Below are 25,654 nucleotides of genomic sequence, written 5' to 3' on the forward strand. Positions count from 1 at the left end.
TTAGATTCTGATGGGTACTGGTTCAACAAAGGTTTCCCAGACTCAGGCCTGGGGGCCCTGGGCACCAGGCCCTGCGGGGGACACGCCTCAAAAGGCCCCTGGCTGGGTGTTGCCCGGCAACTGGGCCAAGCATCCACTAGGCCCCCTTGGGAACCCCTAGGCTTTTGTCTGAGGACAATCCAGGGCCAAGGACAAAGGCAACAGGCTGGAGCGGCATCCAGCCCCAGTGGCCCCTCTTCCTCTCCCTTCCCCCACTGTTCCTTGCATTGAAAATGCAAGTGCTTGAATGGGGGACCCACGAACAGGCAAGAAGGCGGTGTCTACCCATACTCCGAAGACAATGTAGCTTAATTTTATAGGCCCCAGTACATTTGCCATCAGGAAACCAGGGCAGTGGAAGTCTCAGGAGGCACTCTTCCCCTAACTGGCTGCATCGCCATCATTACAGAGCCTTTCCCGGTCTGCTAACTGCCTTGGACTCTTACCCAGGTGATCACACTCTCCGCAGCAAGCCTCTCAGGGTGGGGCTTCCAGATGAGGAAACTGAATCTCAGACTGGTGAGGACAGATGCCCGGCAAGGTCTTGAGCCCACTGAACACATCACTCTCCAGCCTGAAGTTGATTTCAGGCCTGAGACCCCATTCCTCAAATCCCAGGCCAGAAGGACCCATGGGGTGGGGGCGCCGCCCAGATGCAGAGACCCCAGGAGTGCTCACCGGCCTCGTCCTCTGCGAAGGAGATGATGTGCGGATAGTAGTTGTTGATGAGGCCCGGGAACTCGCAGGTCTGGCCCCGGCCCATGCAGATCTCACTGTACCGCCACCGGCCTGTCCCCTGTTTCTCTCTGAGGGACATCAGACGCCTGCAAAGGAAGAGGAGCTGTGGGTCATGCCTGGCATGGTGCCCAGGGGAACCCCACCTCCAACCCATCCATCCACTCATCTGTTATCCAGGCAATGAGGACCATATGTAATTGTAGGGTCCAGTGCAAAATGAGCAGGCAGAGCCCCTTGTTCAAAGAACACTAAGCAGTTCAGGACACTGAAGGCAGAGCATTAAGCCAAATGTGGGCCCTTCTGAGCGTGGGGCCCTGTGCCAGTGCACAGGCCACACATGCATGAAGCTGGCCTTGCCCGCAGTCTTTACTGAGCACCTACTATGTACTGAGAAGCTTGGGGGCGGGGCACGCAAGACCAAAGACCAGCTTGGTTCCCGCCCTCTCAGCTCAGCCCAACCTACTGACCAGCAGGCGGCAGTCAGGAGCTAACGTGGGTTTCAGAACCCTCCAAGGCTGGTGCGCAGAAGTGTATGCGCACTTTGGAGTTGCCTCAGCTTCTGAGCACATGGAGCCTGGGCATCTTCGGAATATGCAGATCTGACCCTTTGCTCCCTTTTCTACCTGTCAGTTACCCACTGATACTTCTAGCTCCTGCTCAGCTGTCTGTCCCCTCCTCTGGGAAGCCCTCCTGACTGCCCCCATGTTGGGCTTCTCCAGCCTGTGCACAGGCTTTCTGGGGTTGGACTAGAGAACACTGAGATTTGTCTCCCTGACTCAGGTACGAGGTATTCTTCAACTCTGGCCCTGGCACCTGACCCAGCAGACAAGCTTGGGAAAGGTTGGCAAAACTAATTGAATCTCTGTAGACAGGTGACTTGGGCACGTCTCGGGGAGGGAGGAAGTGGGATAAGTGAATCAGGGTAAAAACAGAGGCTTCATCTAGACCCATTTACCAGATGGCATAGCTGAGTCCTAGAGGCAGACACCTAGGGAGGGGCAGAGCTGGGAGAAAGATCCAGCACCCAGAGGCCCAGATCAGGGCTCTCTCTGCTCTAGCTGCAGACATCCTGGCCACACACCCACACCCAGGTCAGCAGCCTGCAAGAGGTGAGAATGCCCCTGCCAGCCTCAAGCTCCCTTAATTCCTTATTTTCCCTCCTGAGGAACAGCTGCGCTCATGTGGAGAATCTAGGGTGGCAATAATCAAGAACCACCCGATACCATCTGCATACTAGATTCTAAGTGCTGTGTGAATTAACTGACTCAGTCCTCAGAAACCCCTAGGATGCAGATGCTATTATCATCTTCATTTTGCAGATGAGCAAACTAATGTACAGAGAAGTGGAGTAACTGGGTCAAGGTCACATGGCTAATAAGTAGGCCAGGATTGGGACCCAAGTGATCTTAGCTGCACTTTTAAGCATCATGCCAGGTGTATATCTCCCCTGTGCCTCTCTGGTCCTCAGTTTTCTCCCCTGTACAATGGGAGAATGAGGTGGTCATGAGGTCCCATAAGCTCCTCTGGGGAAGGAGTCTGACCCACAGCAGGTTTGCAGGGTATGCTCTTTTCCCCTCCAAAACCTGTGTAGGGTGTGACACCCCCACCCACACTTTCTAGGGTCTCGGTAGGTGGAGGTGGCACTGCCATAAAGTGTGGGAATCAGGCAGCAAGTCTTCAGGGGCCCCCATGGTCAACCCTGGGTTGGAGCCCAGCTCCCCTCTCCCCAGCAGGGTGGTTCTCTAGCCTCTCTCTTCTGGACCAATGCTCCCTGGGGCCCTAGCCCGCTGGCACAATGACTGGTCCTACCTACCTGGGGTGACCCTAAACCTGTCTAGGAAGTTGTTTGTGTTCCCCGGACCTTGCTCCTTTGCCCTCCCAGCCCTCCAGAACTGCTGTCAGGCCACCTACCCGCTCATGAAATCTCCGAAAATATAGAGGCCGTTCAGGTTGGGGTACTCGCAGCCGCGGTACACATAGCCCCCGGTTACTGACTTTCCCAGTTTGTGCGGGTAGGCAAATATGGGCAGCACGTCATCTGCAGTGTGGGGAGAAGGTGGGGTGAGTCTTGGGGGAATCCCCTCCCCCACAACAAAACTTCGTGGGTGGTCCTGAGTCTTGCTGGGCAAGGGTATATGAGGTCACTAGGAAGGTTGGAGATGGGGCTCCAGATATTCACTCAGGGAGGGAGGTGCTTACAGCTTATAAGGTGGGTAGGACAGCCCACCTTGGGGGGCGAGAAAAGGAGGAGACTCCCAGGAGAATTGGGGAGGGGAATGAGGCGAGAGGAGGTCCCGGGTAGGGGGTTGGGGGGTCAGAAGGGAGGCATTGGCGTATGTCCCGTGGGTGAAGGATGGATCTGGGATCAGGGGCTCCCCAGGGGCCATCTCGTTGAGCCTCGTGTGGCCACCGAAGGAGGCGCTGGCGTACAGCGGTGGGATGGGGGACAGATCCGAGGAGGAGGGTCCCGGGAGCGCGCAGAGGGGTGGGGGTGGCGGTCACCGAGGGAGGTGTTGGCGCACAGCTTGCGGTCGTAGCACTCGAAGCCCTCGCGCGCGCGCCAGCCATAGTTGCGACCGCGCTCCACCAGGTCCACCTCCTCGAACTTGTTCTGGCCCACGTCGCCGCAGAAGAGACGCCCGCGGCCTGCGCCCGACGCCGGGTCGCCACGGTCGAACGAGCATCGCCACATGTTGCGCACCCCCAGGGCGTAGACCTCGGGTCGCGCGGCGGGGTCGCCCACGAACGGGTTGTCGGGCGGGATCCGGTAGAGCGGGCCGCGCTCGTTGCCGTCCACGTCGATGCGCAGCACCTTGCCCAGCAGCGCCGACCTGCGGGCGGGTGGGTGGGAGACGGCGCCTGCTCGGAGTCGCCCTGCGCCAGGGCTCTCCGGCCGGCATGGCGGGGCAGGTACAGGGGCCCCGGGCCCACGGCCCAGCCAGAAGCAAGGCAAGCCTGGGCTGTGGGGCCAGAGACCGAGGGTTCAGTCTTCCTCAGCTCCTTACCAGCTGGGTAACCGCCTTCGTTCATTCAACCTTACTATGTGCCAGGCCCTGTCCCAGGCATTGAACATGCATACCATGTACGGCCTGGTTTAGGCCTCACAACAAATCTTTTAGGTAGGTGGGTATTATTGCGACCCCCATTTTACAGATGGGGCAGCTGAGCTCAGAAAGGTCACGTAAGTGCCCTGTTGCCACACGGCTAGTAAATAGTAGTAGGGCTGGAGTCCAGCCCAAGGAGCTTGGCCATAGAAACCCAAGCTCTTAACCACGACACTGTCTAACCTTCCCAGGCTGTGTCCTCCACTAATATGAGGCTGGTCCTCTTTCCTGCTCATTCACAGGGTTATGCTATAGGGTGAAAGTTAATGCTCCTAGAAAAATGACTTGTGTGTAGTTTACTTCCAGCACCTAACACAGTGTCTGGCACATAGTAGGTGTTCTATGTGTTTGCTGAGTGAGTGAATGAGTGAATGCAATCAAAGTCAAGTGCACCATACAGAATACAGGTCAGGGGCGGGAGGTGGGAGAGAGAACACTGCAGATCTTCGCATAAGGGAGACTGACTTCTTGCTTTCTCACTCCCACACCCCTAGGCCATTGTAGGCAGAACCACAGCATGCCGGAAAGCAGATAGGCCTCAGTGCTGGTTCAGTTCATCCCATATTCTACACCCCTGCCCCTACCTCAAAGATCAGGCAACCCAGATTCTGAGAGGGGGACCACTTCCTAGATCCTGCAGACAGCTCTGGACTGGAAGCCAGGCCACTCCACAGCACCTCGCAACATCACCTTCTACAACCCCTGGAATGAGAAGACCTCAGGACATGCCCTCCAGAGCCACACAGAGCAGGCGTGCAGCCCTAACCTCCACAGAGCTCCTGGGGGTGAGTAGCTTGTGGGTTTCCTTCATCACATGACAAAAGTGACACATGATGGGGGAAATCTGCATTGTGCTTGAAGACGGGAAGCACACTGGGGAACACTCTTTTATCTGTGATTGTTGATGCACCTACGTAATTAATGCATGGGTTTTCCCTTGCTCTCAGCATTTTGGTGACTCCCAAATGCCGCTTTACAAGGCAGGACTGGCGTGGTTTGCACATTTGATGCAACTGTGTGCCTACCACTCGCACACAGCTTCAGCACCCAGGCATTTCCCTCATTAAAGACATCTTACAAGTGTCCTCTGTAACGATGATAAAACGCTCGCAGCCACTAGAGTTCCCACAGTTGATCCCCTACTGCATACGTTTAGGTTTTGCCCAATGGGTTCCTGTCGCATGCTCCAGGCTGTCAACACCAAGCTGCAGACTGCAGCCCAGAGGCTTCCATAGGTAAGTGGGCAAAAGTCATAGCAGCAAAATAATTGTTTTAAGTTCTGTCCAATTATCCACAAATCCTTAATTTCTATTTTCTCAACTTCATCTCGAAACACATCCCAAACATGAGAAAGCTGCACTGACTCTTACACCGTCACATATGAAAGCACAAGTCACAAATTGTGACTACTTTAATTACTGTAATCAGCATCTGACTCGCTATTTTTACTTTCTGGGCTGAGGAGGGTTTTGTCCTTTTGGCTAAGAGAATGGAGGAGGCTGTCCTGAGACTTCTAGATAGCCTTGTCTACACTCACACGACTCATAATTGTGTGTGTGTGTGTGTGTGTGTGTGTGTGTGTGTATAGGAGTGGAATGACGGCAGGCCATCTGCTCAAGCCAAGAAGTGAGTAACTGAGAGCAAGTTCTAGGCCATCGTAGGTGACCCCTGGGACAGAACACCCACTTAACCATACGACCCTGCTCCAACCAGCTCACATGCCCCATTTGGTCTGAGAAGCACCCCTTTCCTTTCTCTGGTTCCAGCAGGGCTGGGCTGACTTCAGAGAAAATCCTATCTTCCCAGAGGCTCTCTGATGCCACTTATCAGGCACCTATGACAAGTAGGCACTATGCCTGTCCCTCCACAAACATGACTGTCTTTATTCCTCACGACAAGCCTCCCCATGGAGATTATTATTATTCCCCTCTGGCTGACAAGAGGCAGTGACCTGATGAGACCCCAGCTGGCTAGCTGCAGGCTAAGCTGGGGTCCAAGGCCCTTTCTGCTGCCCTCCACTGCATGGCTGAGGAGGTAACCCCCTCCAGAAGAGTATGTAATCCAGGAGTATATAAACCAGCCCACCAGCCAGCCAGAGCACGACATACTTGTTTTGGGCATTTCCAAACTTTCCAAAGGGGTCTCCAGCCATCCCGCCATCTCCGGTAAAGATGTAGAGGTACCCATCATCCCCAAAGAGGAGCTGCCCCCCGTTGTGGTTCGAGGCTGGTTCTTCAATCTCCAGGATTATCCTAAAAGAAGATAAGGCGACCCCACCCCCCAAAAATAACCTCAGCCAAAAACATAAGACAAGGTCACAGCAATAAAACCCTCTCTCTTGGATGTCATTTCACAGTTGGAAGGATGTTTCATATCATTTATAGCAAATGATTTTTACAAAGATCTGTTAGGCTCAGCAGGGATAATTTACTCCATGTGCTAACAAGGAATTGGAGGCTCAGTGGGGTTGAGGAACTTGCCCAAGGTCACACCCATAGGGAGCAGAGCTGGGACTAGAACTCAAGTCTGCTAGTTCTGATTTAGTGCTTTTTCTACTACTCGCCACTGCTAGCACCTGCCCTGCTATAATCATGAAAAACTGTTGACCCAGTCACTGGCACAACTGGTTTCTTCATCGTCATAGCTACCCACACACCAGCCATATAAGCTGCGCACTTTCTACACACTCCCTCATTTGTTATCTACTGTAACTTCGAAGGCGGTGGTCTGGTGGCATGGGCTGAACTCACCTCCACACCCACACCCACCCATCAGCAACCTCCATGACTGCCGGCCAGCTGGCTTCCGGTTCGGCTTTGCCAATGGAGAGTGGAAGGCAAGAGCCCCGTTTCCCTGGCTTCTGGCTCTGCCTCCAGGAGTAGTGGTTGTGGAGATGGCAACAGCGCTGGTGAGTGTGGACACCTGGGCTTCGGCCCAGACTTCTTGGTACCGGGAGTAGCAAACGCAGCAGCACAGACCTCGTCCCTTTGGTTCTCCAGCCCATGAGTGGCAACAGCCTCGTGCAGTTACTAATTTCTAGGTAACTTGACCTTCCCCTTTCCTCTCCAGCTCTCCCAACACCTTTGTAGTCCACTCACTGTATTCAATTCCTTCTTACTGACGTGCTTGGGCTGGTTTAGACTTTCCAGGATGGGTCAGTGACTTACCAATCTCTTATCCATGCAGATAAGAAAAACCAAGATACAGAAAGGTCAAGAGCTTGAACCCAGGACTTGGGGCCTTCGGAGCCGAGACTGGAAGCCTTTCCACATGAGGCACACATGACTTGGCGAGCCATACGGAGCCCCAAACTCCAGGTCGTCCAAGGAGAGGACAGCTTAGACTGTGGGTTTGTCCACCTCCCATTGGTATCCCAGCCCTGGGAACAGAGACTGACAGCTGACTCAGGAAAGGATGACCACTCGTTCCTGGCCCTGTCCTGAGCCAGGCAGGCCTACTTCTCCCCCTACGTGAGTCAAGTTCTAGGCTTGTACTTGTGAAGCCCCCACAGGACCCTCAATGAATGCTGACTCTAAAATACGTTCATTTGTATATTTTGTGTTGCACCTTCAGTCTTTATCAGGATAAATTTTTAAGCGTCACTATTGAAGACACGTCCATTCTGTCCCTCTGTCTCCCCTCTGTGAGATCCATGTGATACACTTGGTCTCTCGTGGAGAACTGGTTGTGCAGCCTCATATAAGACCATGAGTGTTATGTTTTCTCCTTTTGCTCTGGCTGCCAGGAAGCTCATAGTCAAAATTACCGCTGCATGACAAGATCCACATTAGCTTAGCCAGCATGTTTGATTCCTTCTCCTTTTTATACTTTCAGTGTCAAGATTTTAGTTCCATCAAACACATGACGTATTGTTATTTGCCTATTTGCCCTCAGATCCAGTCGGTCCTGGCCCTCCCCCTACCTGTTCTCTATTTCAGAGGGCCAGTTCCAAAAAACTGCATTTCCCGTGCTTCTTTGCTAGCTAGATCCAGCCAGTGACGGCATTGGCAAGAGATTGGAGTGCGGGAGAAAGGGAGAAGCCAGGGTATTTCTCCCCATATCTCTCTCTCTGCTTCAGGCAGTGTCTTGGCAATATAACAGCACCTCCTCCCTGGGTCTAGCTCCCCCTGCCCGGGCCCACCATGGTTCCAGCTTCCACTGAGTGGCTCCAGCTCTGGGGGTCTAGTCACCCCACCTTCTCACTTTGTCCTCCAGCCCAAGAGGTAGAAGCAGCTTCCTTCAGCTATTAAACTCAAAGTTGCCTCACTTCTTCCGCAGGTTGCTCTGCCATCATTTGTAACACCTCAGTAACTAATTCCCATATCAAATTCTGCCTGTTGAATTATCTGGTACAGGATTTATTTTCCTGACAGACCAGGGTTCCAGCTCTGATGCTTCCTGGTTGTGTGACCTACCAGGTCACTTCACCTCTAAGCTGCCACGTCCTCATCTATAAAACGGGGAAGGTTATACTAATCTCACTGAGCTTTATGAGAACCAAATGAAACGGACCATCTGAACTTGATGGTCTGGACTTGATCCTGTGCTATCTGCTTGGCAGCTGTCCCTCCCCTGACCCCAGAACAGAACGTGGGGTTCAGCCCCTTCCCCAGGGTGATGTTCCAAACATTTAACAACCTGAGCGGCACACAGCATGAATTGACATGGTCATATTGGCCGCATTCCAGCCCTGCCCCCACCCAGCCCGGCTCCCCAGGGAGGCCACCTCTCAGACTCGTGGTCCACGGTGTTCCCGTCATCCTCCGAGACCCTGAACTCGCTGACGCGGATCCACTCGTCGAAGTCGACCCCCACCGAGTAGTAGACGTAGAGCTTGCCGTTATGCCGGAAGCGAGGGTGGAAGGCAACGCCCAGGAAGCCGCGCTCATCGCCCTCCCACGGTGAGGTGAGCACGGCCAGGCTGATGTTCAGGAAGGGCTTCTCCAGCCGCGAGCGGTCGGGCAGGTAGGCCCACACCAGCCCCACCTGCTCAGCCACGAAAAAGCGGTGGGTGCCGTCCCGGGCATGGACCATGGCCACGGGGTTGCGCAGCCCATTGGCCACCTCCTCCAGGCACAGCTGCAGGCAGCCCTTGGCATCGGCCACCACACGGCCCAGGTTCGAGTTGAGGTTCTCGTTGACCAGCAGGCGCGGGAAACAGTAGTCCGTGTCGTCCAGGGACAGGTAGCGGCAGAACTTGGCACGGTTGCCCTCCAGTGCCCAGAGTTCGCGGTCCGGTGAGAGGTGGCGGAACAGGCCCCGGCAGGTCTGCCACATGTCCAGGCAGTAGTCCTCGCAGAGCCCGGGCACCGTCCGCAGGGGCGTGGATGGGTCTTCTGCATCGTAGAGATGGGCCGCATAGGGCGAGCATTCCTGCAAAGAGAGGGACAGCTCAGGGATGCTTTGTGGTGGCACTTATCAGCTGTGTGACCTTGGGTAGGTCACCCCACCTCCTAGGACCTCAGGCTGCTGATCTGTGAAATGGGAACAAGTCCATCTGTCTGTTAGCAGGATTAGTCGCAACTACAGCAGCAACTACAGCAGGCCTCAAGCCTCCTCGCTGGCATTCTTTTTCTCTTGCCTTAATGCTTCTGTTAGGACAAATAACCACAACTATTACTATGACTAATAACAACGACATCAGTAGCTACTCTTGAGCACCTGCTGTGTGCCAGGAGGGTCTGAGGTACTTATCTACTTTCTCTTTTAATGTGATGCCTCCTTTGCTTTGTTTAGCTCCCGGCTCAAGGGCCACCTCCTCAGAGTTTTTCCCTGACCACCTTCCACCACCTCCCTTTCCTCCTGGCCTCCAACTCAGCTTATAAAAGAAAAAAGCAACATCTAACATGACTTGATATTATAATAAAAATGAATGCATTTACATGGTTATTGTCTGTCTTCCTCAGGACATTAATTCCATGAGGGCAGGACTGTAGCCTGTCTTGGTCACTGCCCCACCCAGAGCCTAAGACAATGCCCAGCACATACACAGTAGGCTCTTGGTGAGTACTGAGGGAAATTGCTGAATAGTAACATGCCTGACCATCCCTTAATGGTGACTAAGTGCTCCTACCTCCGTTATTCACTTAATCCTCACAAGAGCCCATGGGGGGAGAGTGCTACAGATGGAGAGACTGCGGCAGCCCCCCCTCCCCCGGCTGTCATTCAGTGCCATTCAGACAGCTTGGAGGAGTCTGGGCTTGGTCGCAGGCCGAGCCCACTCTCCCCAGCACCACGGAGGCTGGCACCTGTATGTGTGCATGTGTGTGTTGATAACGCCCATGGCCTCACACCCCCCTGGATCCTCCTCTTCTTCATCCCTCGGGCACCTTGTTACAGCCTCTCCCAGGCAGAGGCCTAGGGCTGTCCTCTACTCCAGGGGCTGGCCCCTACTCTGTCAGCTACCAGAGCAGTTTTCCCATGAGATAAAGGAACCAGACCCCCTGGGGCACCTCTTCAGACCCTCTCAGCCTCAGTGGCCCCCATTCTAGCTCTGCTGGGCGCTAACTTCACAGGGTAAAAACCAACAGCCATGGCTCACCCCTTGCCTCCCACCAAGGGCTTCCCCATTCATGAGACACTGTGGACCCCATGCAGTGCCCATGATTTGGAATGTGCAGGAGGTAATACCTCTGGGGCAAGCCTTTGACCCCTGGGAGGAGGGAGCTGACAGCTGAATTGTTCTGCCTTCCTCCCTGCCCACGAACAGTCCTGATTCACAGTTCATATGGTTTCCTGGAAACGTGGGCCCGCAGGTTCAAGCATCACTCACATTTAGCAGTAGCCAGCTGGAAACTACATCCTCAACTGGGCTCTCCCTCCACCCATCACTCCAGCTTCCTGGTCGACTCATTCTAATAAGGAAATAGCCCACCAGCTTTGCCTTAGGTTCTGCTTTGGGAAACTCAGGTGGAGGCAACAAACCCGACCAGGCCTCTCCCAGCGTCAAGCCTCCAGCACCCACCCTCTGAGAGCTGAGAGCCCACCCCACCTCCCATCTCCCCCTAGCCTGACAGCCAACACAGACGTATCCAGATACTCACTGACGCCTGATCCACTCTGCCCACAGCTTCCCCATAGCTCTGCCATCAGCTCCCATCTCCAGTGTTCCCGCTTCCTGCCCACCCTCCATTTCCTGACATTTTCACCTCTGAACCTTAGCATGCACTGTTCCCTTTGCAGGCATGCCCTTCCCTTGTAGACAGAATTCTATTCAGCCTTAAATAATAACCATGGCCTTTGGAGCATAGTAATAACAGTAACAGCTCATGGGCATTCGGGCAGACTGTGGGCCAGGACCAGGCTGGGTGCTCCAGTGAATCTGAATTTCCCCCTTGAGGCATCTGCAGGCAAGAGGTGTGTACAGATGGGGAAGCAGAGACTCAGAGAAGGAAGCCACTGACCAAGGTCACAAGCCAGAGTGGACAGGCTTGGGTTGGCAGGCAGGAGGAAGGGAGAAGCAGAGTATTTCCAGCTCCACTGGCTGGCTGCTAACTACCCAGCCCCTGGCACCATCTTACTTGCACCTCCCTGCCCAGGGCACAGTCCTCAGCTCCCCAGGCTCTCTAAAGACCTCCCTTGGTCGGAGCCCCTGACAAGAGCAGATATAATTACTTCTGTCTGTGTCTGACACACACACCGCTCCATCATGAGCTCACCCAGCCAAGGCCAGCTCTGACTCAGCTATGGGCCCTGGAGGCCTCAGGGGCTGCTCTTCCCGCAGGAGGGGAGGTGCTGACAGCCGTGTGTTCCCCCCTCACAGGCAGGGCCCGGCCAGGTTCCAACAGGAGGCCTCCAGCACAGCGGTGGCAGACTGCCCTTTTGGCTGTGTTCTCAGGCTCCAGGCCAGGGGCTACTCCCTCCCGTTACATGATTGTGGCTTTTGGTCACACCACAGCCTGTCTTCCTGGTCCCGCCACTGCTACTGTGGAGCCGAGGGCCACTTGGTGATACGCACTTAGAGGTTCAGTCACTGTCCCAGGCCCAGACGGGGATACCACATTTCACACGCTCCGCTCTGCTGACAAGCGGCCAGACGGCCGGGCCTGGCCTCTGTACAGTGCCACTTCTCCCCCCACGGTCCCCCGAGAGCCTCCTGTGGTCCAGCCAATGGCTATGGGAGGACCAGGGGGAGTCTGTGTGCACACACGCTTCATTTACTCTCCGTGTGGTAGGGTCACTGTGACTCCTATTGTATAGATGAGGAACTGACGCGTAAGGGTCACAAGTCAAGAAGTGGCCAAGCCTGGCTCAGACGCAGGCCTCTGACGTCCAGACCAGGGCTCTTTCTACATGAGTCAGCAATGTCTCATCCCACAACTGTTTACTGGGCACTGACTGTGTGCCAGGCACCACCCTTGACTCAGAGACACAGTGGGGAGCAGAACAGACTTCTAGAAACCAATCTGAGTGTCCTCCATTCACCAAAGCGCAGACTAGAACTGGAGAGGGAGTAAGGAGGGTCTCTAGGGAGACAGGGAAGTCCAGCACCCACGCATCGAAACACTGGATCTGGTAGGCCCTTGCTCTTGGCCGACGTACTTCCACTGACACACAGTGCAAACCTGGTGCCCAGACCTGGGTCGTCCAGAAGCAGGAAATGACTAGGGGTGCAGGGATTGCTACTGACAAGGAGGATGGTCAGAAGGTAGCCAGTGGGGGCAAGTGGCAGAAAACCCAGAATCGTAGTGCTCAGCTGCCTGGGCCATTCCACCCAGGAGCAAACAGCCTGCCCCCCTCACTGCCCCAAGGCTGCCACCGTGCAGTCACTGATACTCCTGACGCATGGTCCTGAGTCCGGAAGGCTTCTTATGTCCACCACCCATTCTTTAGGAAGACCGAGGCCTTGCGCACAGTGTTCTCTTGTAGGATGTTCCTGCCCCACCCACTTCTGCATCTGGAAAACTCCTATTCCTGACTCAAGTCCCAACGCAAAAGTCTCTTCTTACTTCTCCATTTTTCCAGGGCCCTGACTCCTCCCTGGCCCTTGTAGATGCTTTCACAGCCCTCTGTCCATATCTCCGACATAACACTCACCAAACTGTTATTCTGTAGCTAGTTGGGTGAACTCTCCACTTCTGCTGTCACATCACCATTGCCAGAGATGGCTCAGCTGGTCTGCTTAGCTAGGACTTAATTATCTCTATGCATGTATGTCTATCCCCCTGACTATGGGACCCAGGGCTCAGCACACAGTGGGGCTTCAAGAGGGCAGGCAATATAGCAAAGTGATTAAGAGAAGGGTTTTGGAGTCAGAGCACACTAGAGACTGAATCTACCATTTCCTGTGTGACCTTGGGCAAATTCCCTAACCTCTCTATGCCTATGTCCTCATCTGTAAAAGGGGACAGGAATTCCAACTTCATAAAATTTATGCATATGCTACTTTGTTCAGTAAATGCTCAAACAATATAGGCTATCAAAACTAATAATAATAATAATAATAGTAACTCAATGTTCCTTCCTCCAGGAAGCCTTCCCTGACTTTTCCAGGGAAAGTGTGGCCTTTCCAAGAAAGCGCCAAGAAAGGGTCTGAAGGATCCAGGAAAGTCAATCACCCTCTGGCTAAGGAGCTATTCTGGGCATCTGGAAGAGCTGTGGGTGCCAGATGGGGGCAGGTTCTGGAGGGGACTGTGGGTGCAGTCATGTTTTCATGGTCTCTCTTTCCTGTCTGGAGTCCATCTCCCCAAGGCAGATGTGAATGCCTGAATGCCTGCTGCCTTTCACTAAACCTTGTAAATAAGGTACCTCGGCAACCTCCCCTGGTGGTGGAAATCAGGAGGAGCTGAACCCAGACACAGCCTTGGCTCACAGAGTACACTCATCTGTCCAGCCTCTCTCCCAGTCTCCCACAAGGCCCCTCCAGGGAAACCATGATCCAGTCTCCACTGCCCTCTCCAAGTTCACTCCAGACATGAGGTCACTCGCAGAAAAACCTGGGGTGAGATGCTAGCAGCCATTCCACTGCTTGTTGCTCAAAGCCAGGCGGTACTGGGAAGGTTCCCAAGAAAATAGGGGACCTCTTGCCAGCGGAGGCAGCAGGACTGACCCTTTCCTTCCTCCTCCTCAGACCTGCTGAGCTTGCCACATAGTAAGTGCTCAATCAACAAATGTGGAATGAATGCATGAATCCTGCTATGTGATCAGGGGTGGGAAGGCCGCAGGACCTGGCCCCAAGGAACCCCTCAGGCATGTGAGGGAGGCAGACGTTTGACCAGACCATTCTAGCTCCTCTGAGATGCATAGTGGGGCCTCAGCAGAGTCTACCAAAGGCAAGCACCACCCCCATCCTTTGCATTCTGGAGCTCCCCAGGGCCCCCCATCTGCTCCCAACCCCTCTTATTTCCCACCCAGATGGTCTGCTCACATTAGCAATGAGTGCAGTCCAATTGCCCACACCATGGCCACCACTGGGCTATGTGACCCACAAGCAAGTCCCTGCCTCTCTAGGCTTTCACTGAATCAGCCTCTCGGCCTGGCTCGGTCCCCACCCAGGGCTGGGCAGCTAGTGGGGGCCAAGGAGGCAGCAGAGAAATCCAACTGGAATTGTCCATTGAGCCCCTTGTATATGTCATTTAGCCTGTGTGGCAACCCTGGGGGCAGCTAAGATTGCCCCCATTTTAAGGATGATGCAACTAAAGTGCAGCGGTGACCTGCGCAGGGTCACACAGCCAGGAAGTGGCAGAGCCAGGATCAAATCCTAGTTTGTCTGATTCTAAGCCAGTTCTCCTGCCCCGCCCACAGCACCTGCCCTGCTGGCTGAAGGCTGGGACACTGCGCTGACCCTGCAGGACATCTCTAGCTCCAAGTCCTCTCACTGCCCAGGTGCTGGGACAAGGCCAACCTTAGGGCTTAACAGCCTTGACCCTTACCCACCTGGTTCCCGTCAGCCATTCGGAATCAGACCCACGCAGGAAGAAAATGAACAGCTAAGGCACAACCTCGTGTGAAGAGAAGCTGGGGCTCCATCCTCAGAAGGGAGATGGGGACAGATAGGTTTCACCAAAAAGTCACTCAGGTGGTCTTGAAAGATGAGTGAGCCTCTGCTTGGTGCAGGCACCATTCTCGGGAGAGGCCACAGCACCAGCAGAGGTGGGGCCCAAAGCTGCCTGGGCATCCCAGGCCTGGGGCTCACCCAAGGTCTGAGAGTCCGGGATGGGCTCTGACACTGCTCCCTGGGGGCAGCGGAAGGACCCTCATTGGGAGCACTGTCCCCTCCAAGCCCCCTGCAAACCCAAGGCCAGTACATTGACCATGCCCTCGGCAGGCCCTTGGGCTCCCACCTCCCCTGGGACAACGCCAGGGAGCGCTGAGAGGAACAAAGGCTTCCCACCCTGGTTCCCCGACAATTGGTGGCGGGCTCCCTGGGACGGGGCACTGGAAGATCCCCGGACAGAGGAGCCCCTAAATGCCGAGGGAGTGATGACAGCATCCGTTCGGACTCCTGCTTCAGGAGGGGAAACTGAGGCCCACAGAAGGCCCAAGTCACAAAGCCAGTGAATGGCAAAGCCCTGGCCGTCCCAGGATGCCTGTCCTCCCGCTCTGGGCCGAATTACTCCCGCTGGGGGCTCGGGGTCCAAAGCCCACTGCCTACCCATAATCCTCGCCCAATGGTGTTGCCACCGCCGCCGCCCACGGCTGGGCAAACGGGTCCCAGGCGCGCGCCCTACCGCCGCCCGCGCGCCCGCTCACCTGGCACAGCAGGTCGAGCGCGTAGCCAGCGCACGAGGCCCACAAGCCGGCGTCCACGCGCGCCGCCAGGGCCCCAAAGCGGCCGGCCAGCGCCGCGTCCTGCTCTGGAGCGCAGCAGCCGAAGGCCGAGTACTGCGCGCAGAAGCGCAGCGGCTGCGGAGGCCGGAAGGGCGGCCTGAAGTCCAGGCACTGCGGGTGCGTCGCTGTCCGGAGCACCCGCAGAGCCAGCAGCGCCAGCAGCGCTCCGGCCCCGGCCCCGGCTCCGGCTCGCCCGCCCGCCATGCCGCCGCCGCCCCGCTCCGCCCCGGCCCCAGGGGAGCTGTCGGCCGCGCCCTGAGCGCCCGCCTCCCGCCTCGCCGGCACCCTCCCTGGGCGATCGCTGAGCGGGCAAGGGGGGGCCACCCAGCAGGGCCTCGAGTTTGGGGACCTGCCCTGCAAGATAGTCACCTCTGGTGCGGGACGCCCTGGTGGGGCTGAAGAAGGAGGAGGGGCACGGAACAGAACTCGAACACCGCACAACCTCTGTTCCGGCTGCGCTGGTCTGGCAGCGTCTTCCTCCTAGACCCAGAGCCTTTCCAAGGACAACGGCAGTGGGCCTGCCTCCTGGGGTCCCTGGTGCGGGCTGTTTCCCCGTGCTGCCTGGGACACAGCTTCCTCCCTCAGGCGCTATTTAGCCCAGGAGCCCCGGGAGGGAGGCTTGAACTCTGGGGTTCCAGTCCTACCTCTAACCAGGCGGGGGGGGGGGGGGGGGGGGGGTTAACAATAGAGATGATGGCTGGGAATTCTCACGAAATCACCTAAAAATGGGGATGCAGCCGTACAAAGGGCAGGCATTGTTGCTCGGGGAATCACAAGTAGAAGTGAAACCTCGGCGGGGGTGTGGGGAGGGAGGCTGGGGCAGCCTCCAGAGTCCACTCTTGGACCCCACCCCAAGCTTCTCCCCTTTCTTCCCTCTTGAGCCAGCAGATTCTGCTACAGCCCAGGACGGCTGGGCCTGCTCCCCCCCACACTGCATGCCTCCTGGGTGGGCCTGCAGCTCTCCATCCTGCAGCTCCTGGCCCAGCTTCTGCCCTATACCATTCCCCTGGATTGTGGGTCCCTTTATACAGATGACGGAACACAGGGCAGTCAGGAGCTCGCCCAGCTCACACAGCAAGCTGGTACTTGAGAACACAAGCATCTCCATTGCTGTTCTGATACATAAGGAGCTTGGAAGCCGTCACACCTCTCTGCCAATAGGAAAAAAGCTGAACAAACTGAAAATCAATGACTTTTCTTAGACCAGTTAGAGAACTGAGTTCTGAGGGTCCACCAATACCCTCAAACCTGGAGAGACAAACAAATCCAGTCTCAGTCGAGATCTGCTCCTCAGGAGAAGAAGTTGCTGGAGCCATAAACTGGTAGGATGGCTAAAACGGGAGTTTTGATGAATTGCTGGGGGCTGAGTGTGCACTAGTATGAGACTGAGAAACTCGGGGGATAGGGATTCACAGCCCAAAGGTGGGGGGCAAAATTTTGTGATTTTTACCTCCAGGATCACCCCCCCGCAAGGCCTCCTCATGGCTCTTGCAGGGGGAGAGAGAAAGTCATCATTGTGAAATATACCCACAGCCTTCTCCATAGCAAAGGCAACTCTCCAGGGGAAATGGCTTTACCAGAACCTATCCACCCTGAGGGAAGGCATTTCCCCAAATCCAGCCCCCTCTGATCTTCCTGTCTTACCTAAGGGAGGGAAACTAAGAAACACTAGTGACTGTCACAGCCCAGGGACATATGGTTATGGAACATTTCTCCTCCCAACTCCTCACTACCACCTCAACAGGCCTCTAGTATAGTAACAGGGTTACAGCCCCAAGGGCTACAAGACACACACTCTATCTAAGGTGGGGTTCTTAGGAAATCTCAAAGAGAATGGGAAAAAGGAGGACAGCGGAGGAATTTGCAGCCACTAGCTCCTACAGCTGCAGCAGAGATTAAACACGAGCAATCCCTAGCCAGATCACATAAATTTTCACACTAATAGTCTATCTATTTCAATTCCTGTTGCCCAGTACATCATGTCTGGCTTTCAAGAAAAAGTTACGTGGCATGCTAAATGACAAGAAAAGACACAGTATGACGGGGAAACATCATCAGAGCTAGACTCAGGGGAAGACACAGAATTTGGAACTATCAGGCAGGGAATTGAAAATAACTATGATTAATATGTTAAGGGCTCTAGTGGAAAAAGTCGACAACATGCAAAAACAGATGCGCAGTGTCATCAGAGAGATGGAAACTTTAAGAAAAAAATAAAAAGAAATGGTAGAAATCAAACACACTGTAACAGAAATGAAGAATGCCTTTGGGCGTGGCCGGTTAGCTCAGTTGGTTAGAGCGCAGTGCTCTTACCAGCAAGGTTGCCGGTTGGATCCCCGCATGGGCCACTGTGGGCTGCGCCCTCCACAACTAGATTGAAACAACTACGTGACTTGGAGCTGATGGGTCCTGGAAAAACACACTTAAATAAATAAAACTTTTTTTAAAATAATGCCTTTGATGAGTCCATCAGTAGGCTGGACATGACCAAGGGGAAAATCAGTGAACTTGAAGATACGTCAATAGAAACTTCCCAAATTAATTGACAAAGGCGGGGGGGAGTTAAAAAAACAAACAACAGAACATCCAAGAAGTGTGGCACAATTTCAAAGGTCATAACATCTGTGTGATTGGAAAACCAGAAAGAGAGAATGGAGCAGAACTATTTGAAGTAATAACGGCTGAGAATTTTCTAAAATGGATGACAAATACCAAACAACAGATCCAGGAGTCTAAGACCACATAAAGCAAAATAAATACACCCACCTCCCCACACACACACACAAATCTACAGCTAGGCATATCATATTCAAACTGCAGAAAACTGAAGTCAGAGAAGATCTTGAAAGAAGCCAGAGGGAGAAAAAACACCTCACCAACAGAGGAACAAAGAGAAGAATGGCAGCAAACTTCTTAGAAACCATGTAGGCAGGAACAGAGTACAGCCAAGTATTTAAAGTGGTGGGGGAAAAAAGCCATCAACCTAGAATTCTATACCTGACAAAATTATCCTTCAAGAGTAAAGGAGAAAACAAAGACTTTCTCAGAAAAACAAAAACTGAGGAATTCATCACCAGCAGACCTGCCCTACAAAAAAAAAAAATGTTAAAAGAAGTTCTTTGAGGAGAAGGAAAATGATATAGGCCAGAAACTCAGTATATTGGATGATTCTAGCATATGGGTAAGTGAAATTAATGACAAAGATGCCATAAGGGGTGGGAGGAAGGAATTGGGAATACCCTGTGATACATTACCTGCACCACACAGGAAATGGAAGTGTTATTTGAAGATGGACTTATGTTAGTTAAAAGTGTGTATTTCTGGGGCCGGCCCGCTGGCTCAGGTGGTTGGAGCTCTGTGCCCCTAACACCAAAAGCTGCCGGTTCGATTCCCAAATGGGCCAGTGGGCTCTCAACCACAAGGTTGCTGGTTCGATTCCTCAACTCCCACAAGAGATGGTGGGCTCTGCCCCATGCAACTAACAATGGCAACTGGACCTGGAGCTGAGCTGCACCCTCCACAGCTAAGACTGAAAGGACAACTTGAAGCTGAACGGCACCCTCCACAACTAAGATTGAAAGAACAACAACTTGACTTGGAAAACAGTCTTGGAAGTACACACTGTTCCCCAATAAAGTCCTGTTCCCCTTCCCCAATGAAATCTTTTTTTTTAAGTGTATATTTCCTCTGTACTATTCGCTCAAAATTTTCTGTAAATGTAAAGTTGTTCTAAAATAAAGTCTATTAATAAAAAAATTACAGCATAAACAAAATGTAAATTGCATTTGCCAGAGCAACCACTAAAATAACTTTTAAAAGAAGTATAATTGGGCAAGCCAAGTGGCTTAGGTGGTTGGAGCGTGGTGCTAATAACACCAAGGTTGCCAGTTCGATCCCTGCATGGGCCACTGTGATCTGTACCCTCCTTAAAAAGAAATTAAAAATAAATAAATAAATAAAAGACATACTCGTAGACTGTCAGAGTGGATAAAAAACAAGGCCCTACTATAGGTTGTTTACAAGAAATCACTTTAAATATGACGACTCAGGTTAAAAATAAATGGATGAAGGGGCTGGCCTGGTGGCTCAGGCGGTTAGAGCTCCGTACTCCTAACTCTGAAGGCTGCGGGTTCGATTCCCACATGGGCCAGTGGGCTCTCAACCACAAGGTTGCCAGTTCAACTCCACGAGTCCCGCAAGGGATGGTGGGCTCCGCCGCCTGCTACTAAGATTGAACTGGCACCTTGAGCTGAGCTGCCTCCCAGATGGCTCAGTTGGTTGGAGTGCGGGCTCTCAACCATAAGGTTGCCGGTTCGACTCCTGCATGGGATGGTGGGCTGCGCCCTCTGCAACTAGCAATGGCAACTGGACCTGGAACTGAGCTGCACCCTCCACAACTAAGACTGAAAGGACAACAACTTGAAGCTGAACGGCACCCTCCACAACTAAGATCGAAACAACTTGACTTGGGGGAAAAAAAAAAGTCCTGGAAGTACACACTGTTAAAAAAAAAAGTAAAATTAAAAAATTAAATAAAAAAAAAAGGGATGGAGAACAACACATCATGTTACCACTAAAAAGAAACCTGGAGTAGCTATATTAATTTCAGACAAAACAAACTTCAGTAATAGAAGCCAGAATGGAGTCCTCTAATCCCTACTGGCTGTTGAACCCCGAGGATAAGGTGTCTGGCACATGCTGGGCATTTTATTGTTTTTATGAACAAATAAGCACATGGATGGACAAAAGGATGAAGGAATGGGTGAGTGGATGAATGAATAAATGAACGAATTCTCTGACTTTACTAGCAGGGCCTGAGCTCCTGCCATAGCCTGTAGCCACAGGCTAGATGGCCTGGACAATTTCACCAAATGCCTCTGGAGCCGGGGATGTTTATGGGAAGGTGGGGGAAGGACAGTGTCAGCAGCAGGGACAAAGCTGATCATTTGAGCTGATGTACCCTCAAGCCCTGTCTGATGGAAACAGCCACGGAAGCCAGTCCTGTGGCTGAGAAAACCTCCGGATTTGCTTCCCCAAACATTGGCTTTGTGCTGTCAGCAGATGATTCAGGGCTCACAAAGGCTGCCTTCTCGCCCATCCAGGCCCCGCCTGGCACAAGGTGGACACCCAGCCCTGCTGTAATCTCCCCTCCCTGACCCCATGCAGGACCCTCCCCCAAATCTCAACCCCAGTTTCCATACCTCTTGAGTGAGGGTGGGGAAGAGGTAAGACCAGGCCACTGCTGGCTGCTCTGGGTCCCAGCCCATTGGCTCTGAAGGTCTAGGAGCACTGCCCACATTTCCAGGAGCCCAGTGGGCACCATCGGCTGCCAGAACTAGGTCAGGCAGGCCAGTACAACATCCAAAGCCTCTTCCGGCCAGACTGGGTCAGTGTGGGCAGCCATGCATCGGCTCCTGCAGACCAGACATCTGCTAATTACACGGTCATTAGTTTCTTGTCCAGAATGAGGAGGAAAGAAGGCCATGGGGCAGCCTGTTTACCCACTGGGCCACCTGACTCCCTGTCTCAGGGTAGCAGCCCTGGCCTCCTAGGCCACTCAGCCACAGCCAGAGAATGTGCTAGGAGTCGTCTCATGCGCTGGGGTGTGAGTTTGTCATCACTCTGCCACCCTGGCAGCCTGACTACCTGTGTGATGGGGCTCATGGCCAGGCAAGGGGCCTGGGGCCACCTTTTGTAGACATTTTACACCTACAGAAAATTATAAAGAAGAGAAGAAAGAACACCCAAGAACACACCACCAGACTTCAGCCACGTGAATACTTGACTACATCTGCTTCAGATGTCTTAAATCTGTTTTGAAACATGAGGAACTGTGAGCCACAGTGTGAGGCAATGTGGGTTAGCAATCCAGAGCACTGGGTTTGCGTCCCAGCTCTGCAACTTGCTAACTGGCCCAGCTGTTCCGGGGGATTCCAATTTCAAATGCTGTCTCCAGACATTTCCCACGCTCTGTTCTGTAGGGTATGGGTTTTGGGTGTTTTCATCAGGGGCTAGGGCTACATAGGGTGCCACAGTCAGGTAAGTTTGAGAAATACCATGTTCCAAGCCCCTGCTGAAGATTCAAGATGTACCTCTTTGCTAAAGGCTCTTAGAAGTCCTGCAGCCAAAGCCTGGTTCATTTATTCGCTCTTATAAGTCTTCCAATTTTCCCAGCACACCTTTTAACACTATTCTAATCTGTTGCCTTGATACACATCTAAGCCAGGACCCTCACCTCTCTGTTTCCTTATCTGTAAAAAGGAATGGCATCTCACCCTGGCAGGCCTGGAGAAGAGTTAGGTGGGAAATGTAATGGAAGGGCCCCCCCACCAAGAGGTCTGACCAATGTTGCCCCCACCCCGAACACCTCTAGGGCAGAGGCACCTCCACCTCCAGCCCCAAATAGAGGCTCACCCAGGCTCTTGCTCAGAAGCCCAGGGGAAGACATTTGCCCACCCTGAGCCCCTGAGCACACTTCCCTAGAGGGGCCCGTGGCTGGGAGATTTTTCAGAAGCCGACCAAGAGGAACCTTCTGGGGAGCCCAGCACAGCCTCCCTTCCCTCATCCCCCAGTCCCCTGAGGAAAAAATGCCAGCTTTGCTCTTATCCTGCTAGGCTCCCAGAAGTGAGAGCTATAGCCTTGCTCCAGGACAGGACCTAATGCCAACACCACGCTCAGATTCTCCTTCCCCAGTACTCAGAAAGAACCAGCCCTGCTGACACCTCGATTTCAGATTTGTAGTTTCTGGAACCACAAAAGAATAAGTTTCTCTTGTTTGAGTCACCCAGTCTGTGGTACTTTGTTATGGCAGTCCTAACAAACTGAGACAGGACCTATTGTACCCAGGAGCCCCAGCTCCCTGCTCCCCACCATCCTGCCCACTTACTAGCAGTGATTTTGGCCAGTCTCTTCTCCTCCACTACCTACCCTGACTCCTACTCACACCCTCCAGTGCATATTACTTTTATCTCACTTGGTCCTCATAGCAACCTTCCAGGGTGGGTATTACTATTAACCCCATTTTACAGATGGTGAAACTGAGGCTCAGAGATGTGGAGAATGGCTGACCAGTCAGATGTATCTGATTAGAACACCCCAATGCAAGGGCATGAGATGCCTATCACTAAGGCATTTCTGAAGAGACCAGACAGCAGGAAGTAGGGGTAGAGGATGTGACACAGTGAATTGTGGGTACTGTGAATGGCCAGAGGCTTTGGGCAATAGGGCCTCCTCTCTATTGTTACAAACAGCCACCTGCCCAGTGTGTGGTAGGTGAGTGCTGCTTCGGCCAGGGCTTGTACCCCGTGGCCTCAAAATCCCACCCATTGCTTAGAATCCAGAAACTGGACTCTGAGCTCACTGGGATCTGAAACCATGGCCCCTGGCACCCAGGAGGCGCTCAGCCAATCCTAGACATTCTACAGACACCTAAAAGATCACCTCAGGAGGAAGAGGTTAAACCAGGCAGATAGATTTCAGTCCACGGAGAGAGGGTCTTTCCCGATTACGAGTTGGCCCGTTAAGGGGTAAGCACACCATCACTGGAGGTATACAAGCAGGTCCTGGGCAGCTCCTGTCAGAGCTGCTGTACCTGGGAGAACATTTGGTCACTTCCAAGTTCCTTTCTGTCATTGAATGTCCATGAATACTTAAATCTTTCATGTATTTTTAAGTATAGGCAATACGTCTATGTCATTAAAAAAATCCAAAAACACAAAACTAAACCCCGTGATGAGAGCTCCTTCCAGCCTACGCCCCCAGCCCCCCGATTCTGCTTCCAGAAAGTGCAGAAGATTCCAGGTTCTCGCGTGATCTTCCACAGTCTATGCAGGCACTCTATTTTTAAACGAATACACGGTCATGTTATTTTTCACTTACGGTCCGCCTCTTGCTTGTTTCCCTGACAATGGATTTTCAGCAGCAGCCTGATGATATGGGACTGTCCCCTCCAGGTGTCCACATGTATAACATGGTGGTGACGCCCACATTACAGGGCTGTTGGGAGACGACGTTTCCCTGTTGGGAGACGACGTTTCCCTGTTGGCACCCAGAGAAGCTCCTGGCACCGGTCTGGGTCACGAGAAAGGTCCTACGTAGTTCAATGGATGTCAGGGAGTGAGCCCGCCCCTGCCCTTGTGGACGCAACAACTCTTCAGGCCACCAGGGGGCTCCATGGAGCTGCCTCAGCCTGCTGGTGGCCCCGCGATGTCCAGAGGTGATCAGGTCAAAGCCCGAGGATCCTCAGGGGGAGGGAGAAAAGCACGTGGGCTGGACTTCTGCGTTTTGTATTTCCAGACAGTGCTTCTTCCTCCATCCTCCTTGTCCGGAATATGGGGACAAGAAGCTGATGTCACCTGTGACCCCACACACCTCTCCTGAAAAGAATAAAAAGTTTAAAGCAATCTTTGTCGTACTTTTCATTCAGAGAAGACAGAGAGAAAGAGGTTGTCCTACACGCGGAGCCACACGCTCACCTGCCCCACTCACCCCATCCCCTCAGCACCTGGGCCCAGCCTGCCTTAGCGAAACTCGCTGGGGGACCTCATGTCCTCTGCTCTGTCCATTTGCCTGTCCCCTGCTCATACTGGTGCCTCTGTCTGGGGTGCCCTTGTCCTTCCCCACCCTATGCCTGCACAGCCATCCCTTTCGGGCAGCCTGCAGGCCAGCACCCATCCTGTTGGGAGCCCACAGGGCCAGCTCTGGCCTGACACAGATACCAGACTCCCCCATCCTGAAGCTGCAGACTTGGCCTGCAAGCCCAGAGCTCAGACAGCTGGGTGGGCCATGTCCCAGAGGCCTGCAGTGGTCTTGGGCAGTTTCCACCTCTTTCCGTTGGTCCCACCTGACAGGACAGACCAGAACAGGATGGAGCTGGGACAGGAGCAGGGAAGCTGGGAAGCTGGGAAGCCAGGAACCTGTTTGGCAGGCTCCTCTGTGGCCTCTCAGCTCCGTGGGAACCAGGAGGCCCAGGGATCACAAACACAGAGACCGGGACCGCCCAGCTGCTTCACCAGCCCAGAGCCAGTGCCCACTGGGGCCCCAGGACTGTCCGAGCCACAGCTGCGTTCAGTTACCACACTTGAGGCCAGCTATCCCAGAGTCAGAATCACCTGTAAAGTCGGTCGTGGTGAGCCCACGTCTCCTCCCGCATCAGGACAGACAGCTGCACCAGCTGGAGGGATGAGGATACAGACATTTACTGAGCGCCGACGTGGGCCACCATAGTTCTAGCACACTTAGTCCTCACAGCGGAGAAACAGGTGAAGTCACTTGTCCAGGGCCACACAGGGAGGATTTGAGCCCCGCAGACTGGGCCCAGGTCCATGCTGTTAACCAGCAAGACACACGGCCTTTTGGAGTAGGGCTGCTTAGCTTGGGGAGAGGGCAGGGGGCTGTGCTTTATACATTGAGTGCCTCTGGTTGAATTTTCAGGCTTTCCATTCATCTCCACTGTGTGCATCACCAAATGCTTCCAGGAGCAGATGGGTTGGAGTTTCTGCCTGAGCCTAGGATATGATGGAGGGTGGGGGGACAGACCCAGCCTCACATCTTTAGCATAGTCCTGGGGCCAGCTGGGACCTGACTAATTATGGGCCCTGGCCAGGCACTTGGCTCCAATGATGCAGTCACCCAGACCTGCCTGCCTGGACCACTGCCCTCAGTAATAATAATAATTATAACTATTATTACTATTCTATTGTGATGATGGTAATACCTGTGGGAGGCAGTTTGGCGTTGTGGTGAGAAGACCAGACTCTGTGTCAGGCAGACCTGACACACCTTGGCTGCAGGACCTGAGGCCAGCGACTTGACCTTCTGTTCCTCAGTTTCCTCCTCTGCAAAATGGGCTGAGGTTGCATCAATTTCCAGCGGCAGGGATGGAATCCTGGCCAGCGCAGGGAAGATGGGACCTGAGCTGCAGCCACAGAAAGCAGGCCACTGCATGCTTTTAGGGTGAACGCACAGTGTCCCACAGAACCCACAGTCCAAAATTCCTGCCCCTG

General features: G+C 53.6%; 1 protein-coding gene across 3 annotated transcripts in view; it reads right to left on the bottom strand.

Moving 5' to 3' along the window:
* Positions 1 to 23,722, bottom strand: part of HHIPL1 (HHIP like 1) — a 31,773-nt gene extending 8,051 nt beyond the window's left edge. Inside the window, exons 1-6 of one of the 3 annotated variants that reach the window (XM_019751566.2) lie at positions 15,573 to 15,982; positions 8,608 to 9,254; positions 5,990 to 6,133; positions 3,280 to 3,608; positions 2,689 to 2,815; positions 718 to 863 (exon numbers count right to left, since the gene is read on the bottom strand). In XM_019751566.2, the coding sequence (XP_019607125.2) occupies positions 718 to 863; positions 2,689 to 2,815; positions 3,280 to 3,608; positions 5,990 to 6,133; positions 8,608 to 9,254; positions 15,573 to 15,854 (1,675 nt within the window). In that variant the 5' untranslated portion in view covers positions 15,855 to 15,982. Of the gene's footprint in view, positions 1 to 717; positions 864 to 2,688; positions 2,816 to 3,279; positions 3,609 to 5,989; positions 6,134 to 8,607; positions 9,255 to 15,572; positions 15,983 to 16,019; positions 16,148 to 23,528 lie in introns of those variants that run through there. The other 2 variants (XM_074326943.1, XM_074326944.1) reach the window with 2 other exon arrangements.
* Between the last annotated feature and the right edge of the window lie 1,932 nt (positions 23,723 to 25,654).

The sequence above is a fragment of the Rhinolophus sinicus genome, linkage group LG03 (genome assembly GCF_036562045.2).
Source record: "Rhinolophus sinicus isolate RSC01 linkage group LG03, ASM3656204v1, whole genome shotgun sequence".
Classification (NCBI taxonomy): domain Eukaryota; kingdom Metazoa; phylum Chordata; class Mammalia; order Chiroptera; family Rhinolophidae; genus Rhinolophus; species Rhinolophus sinicus.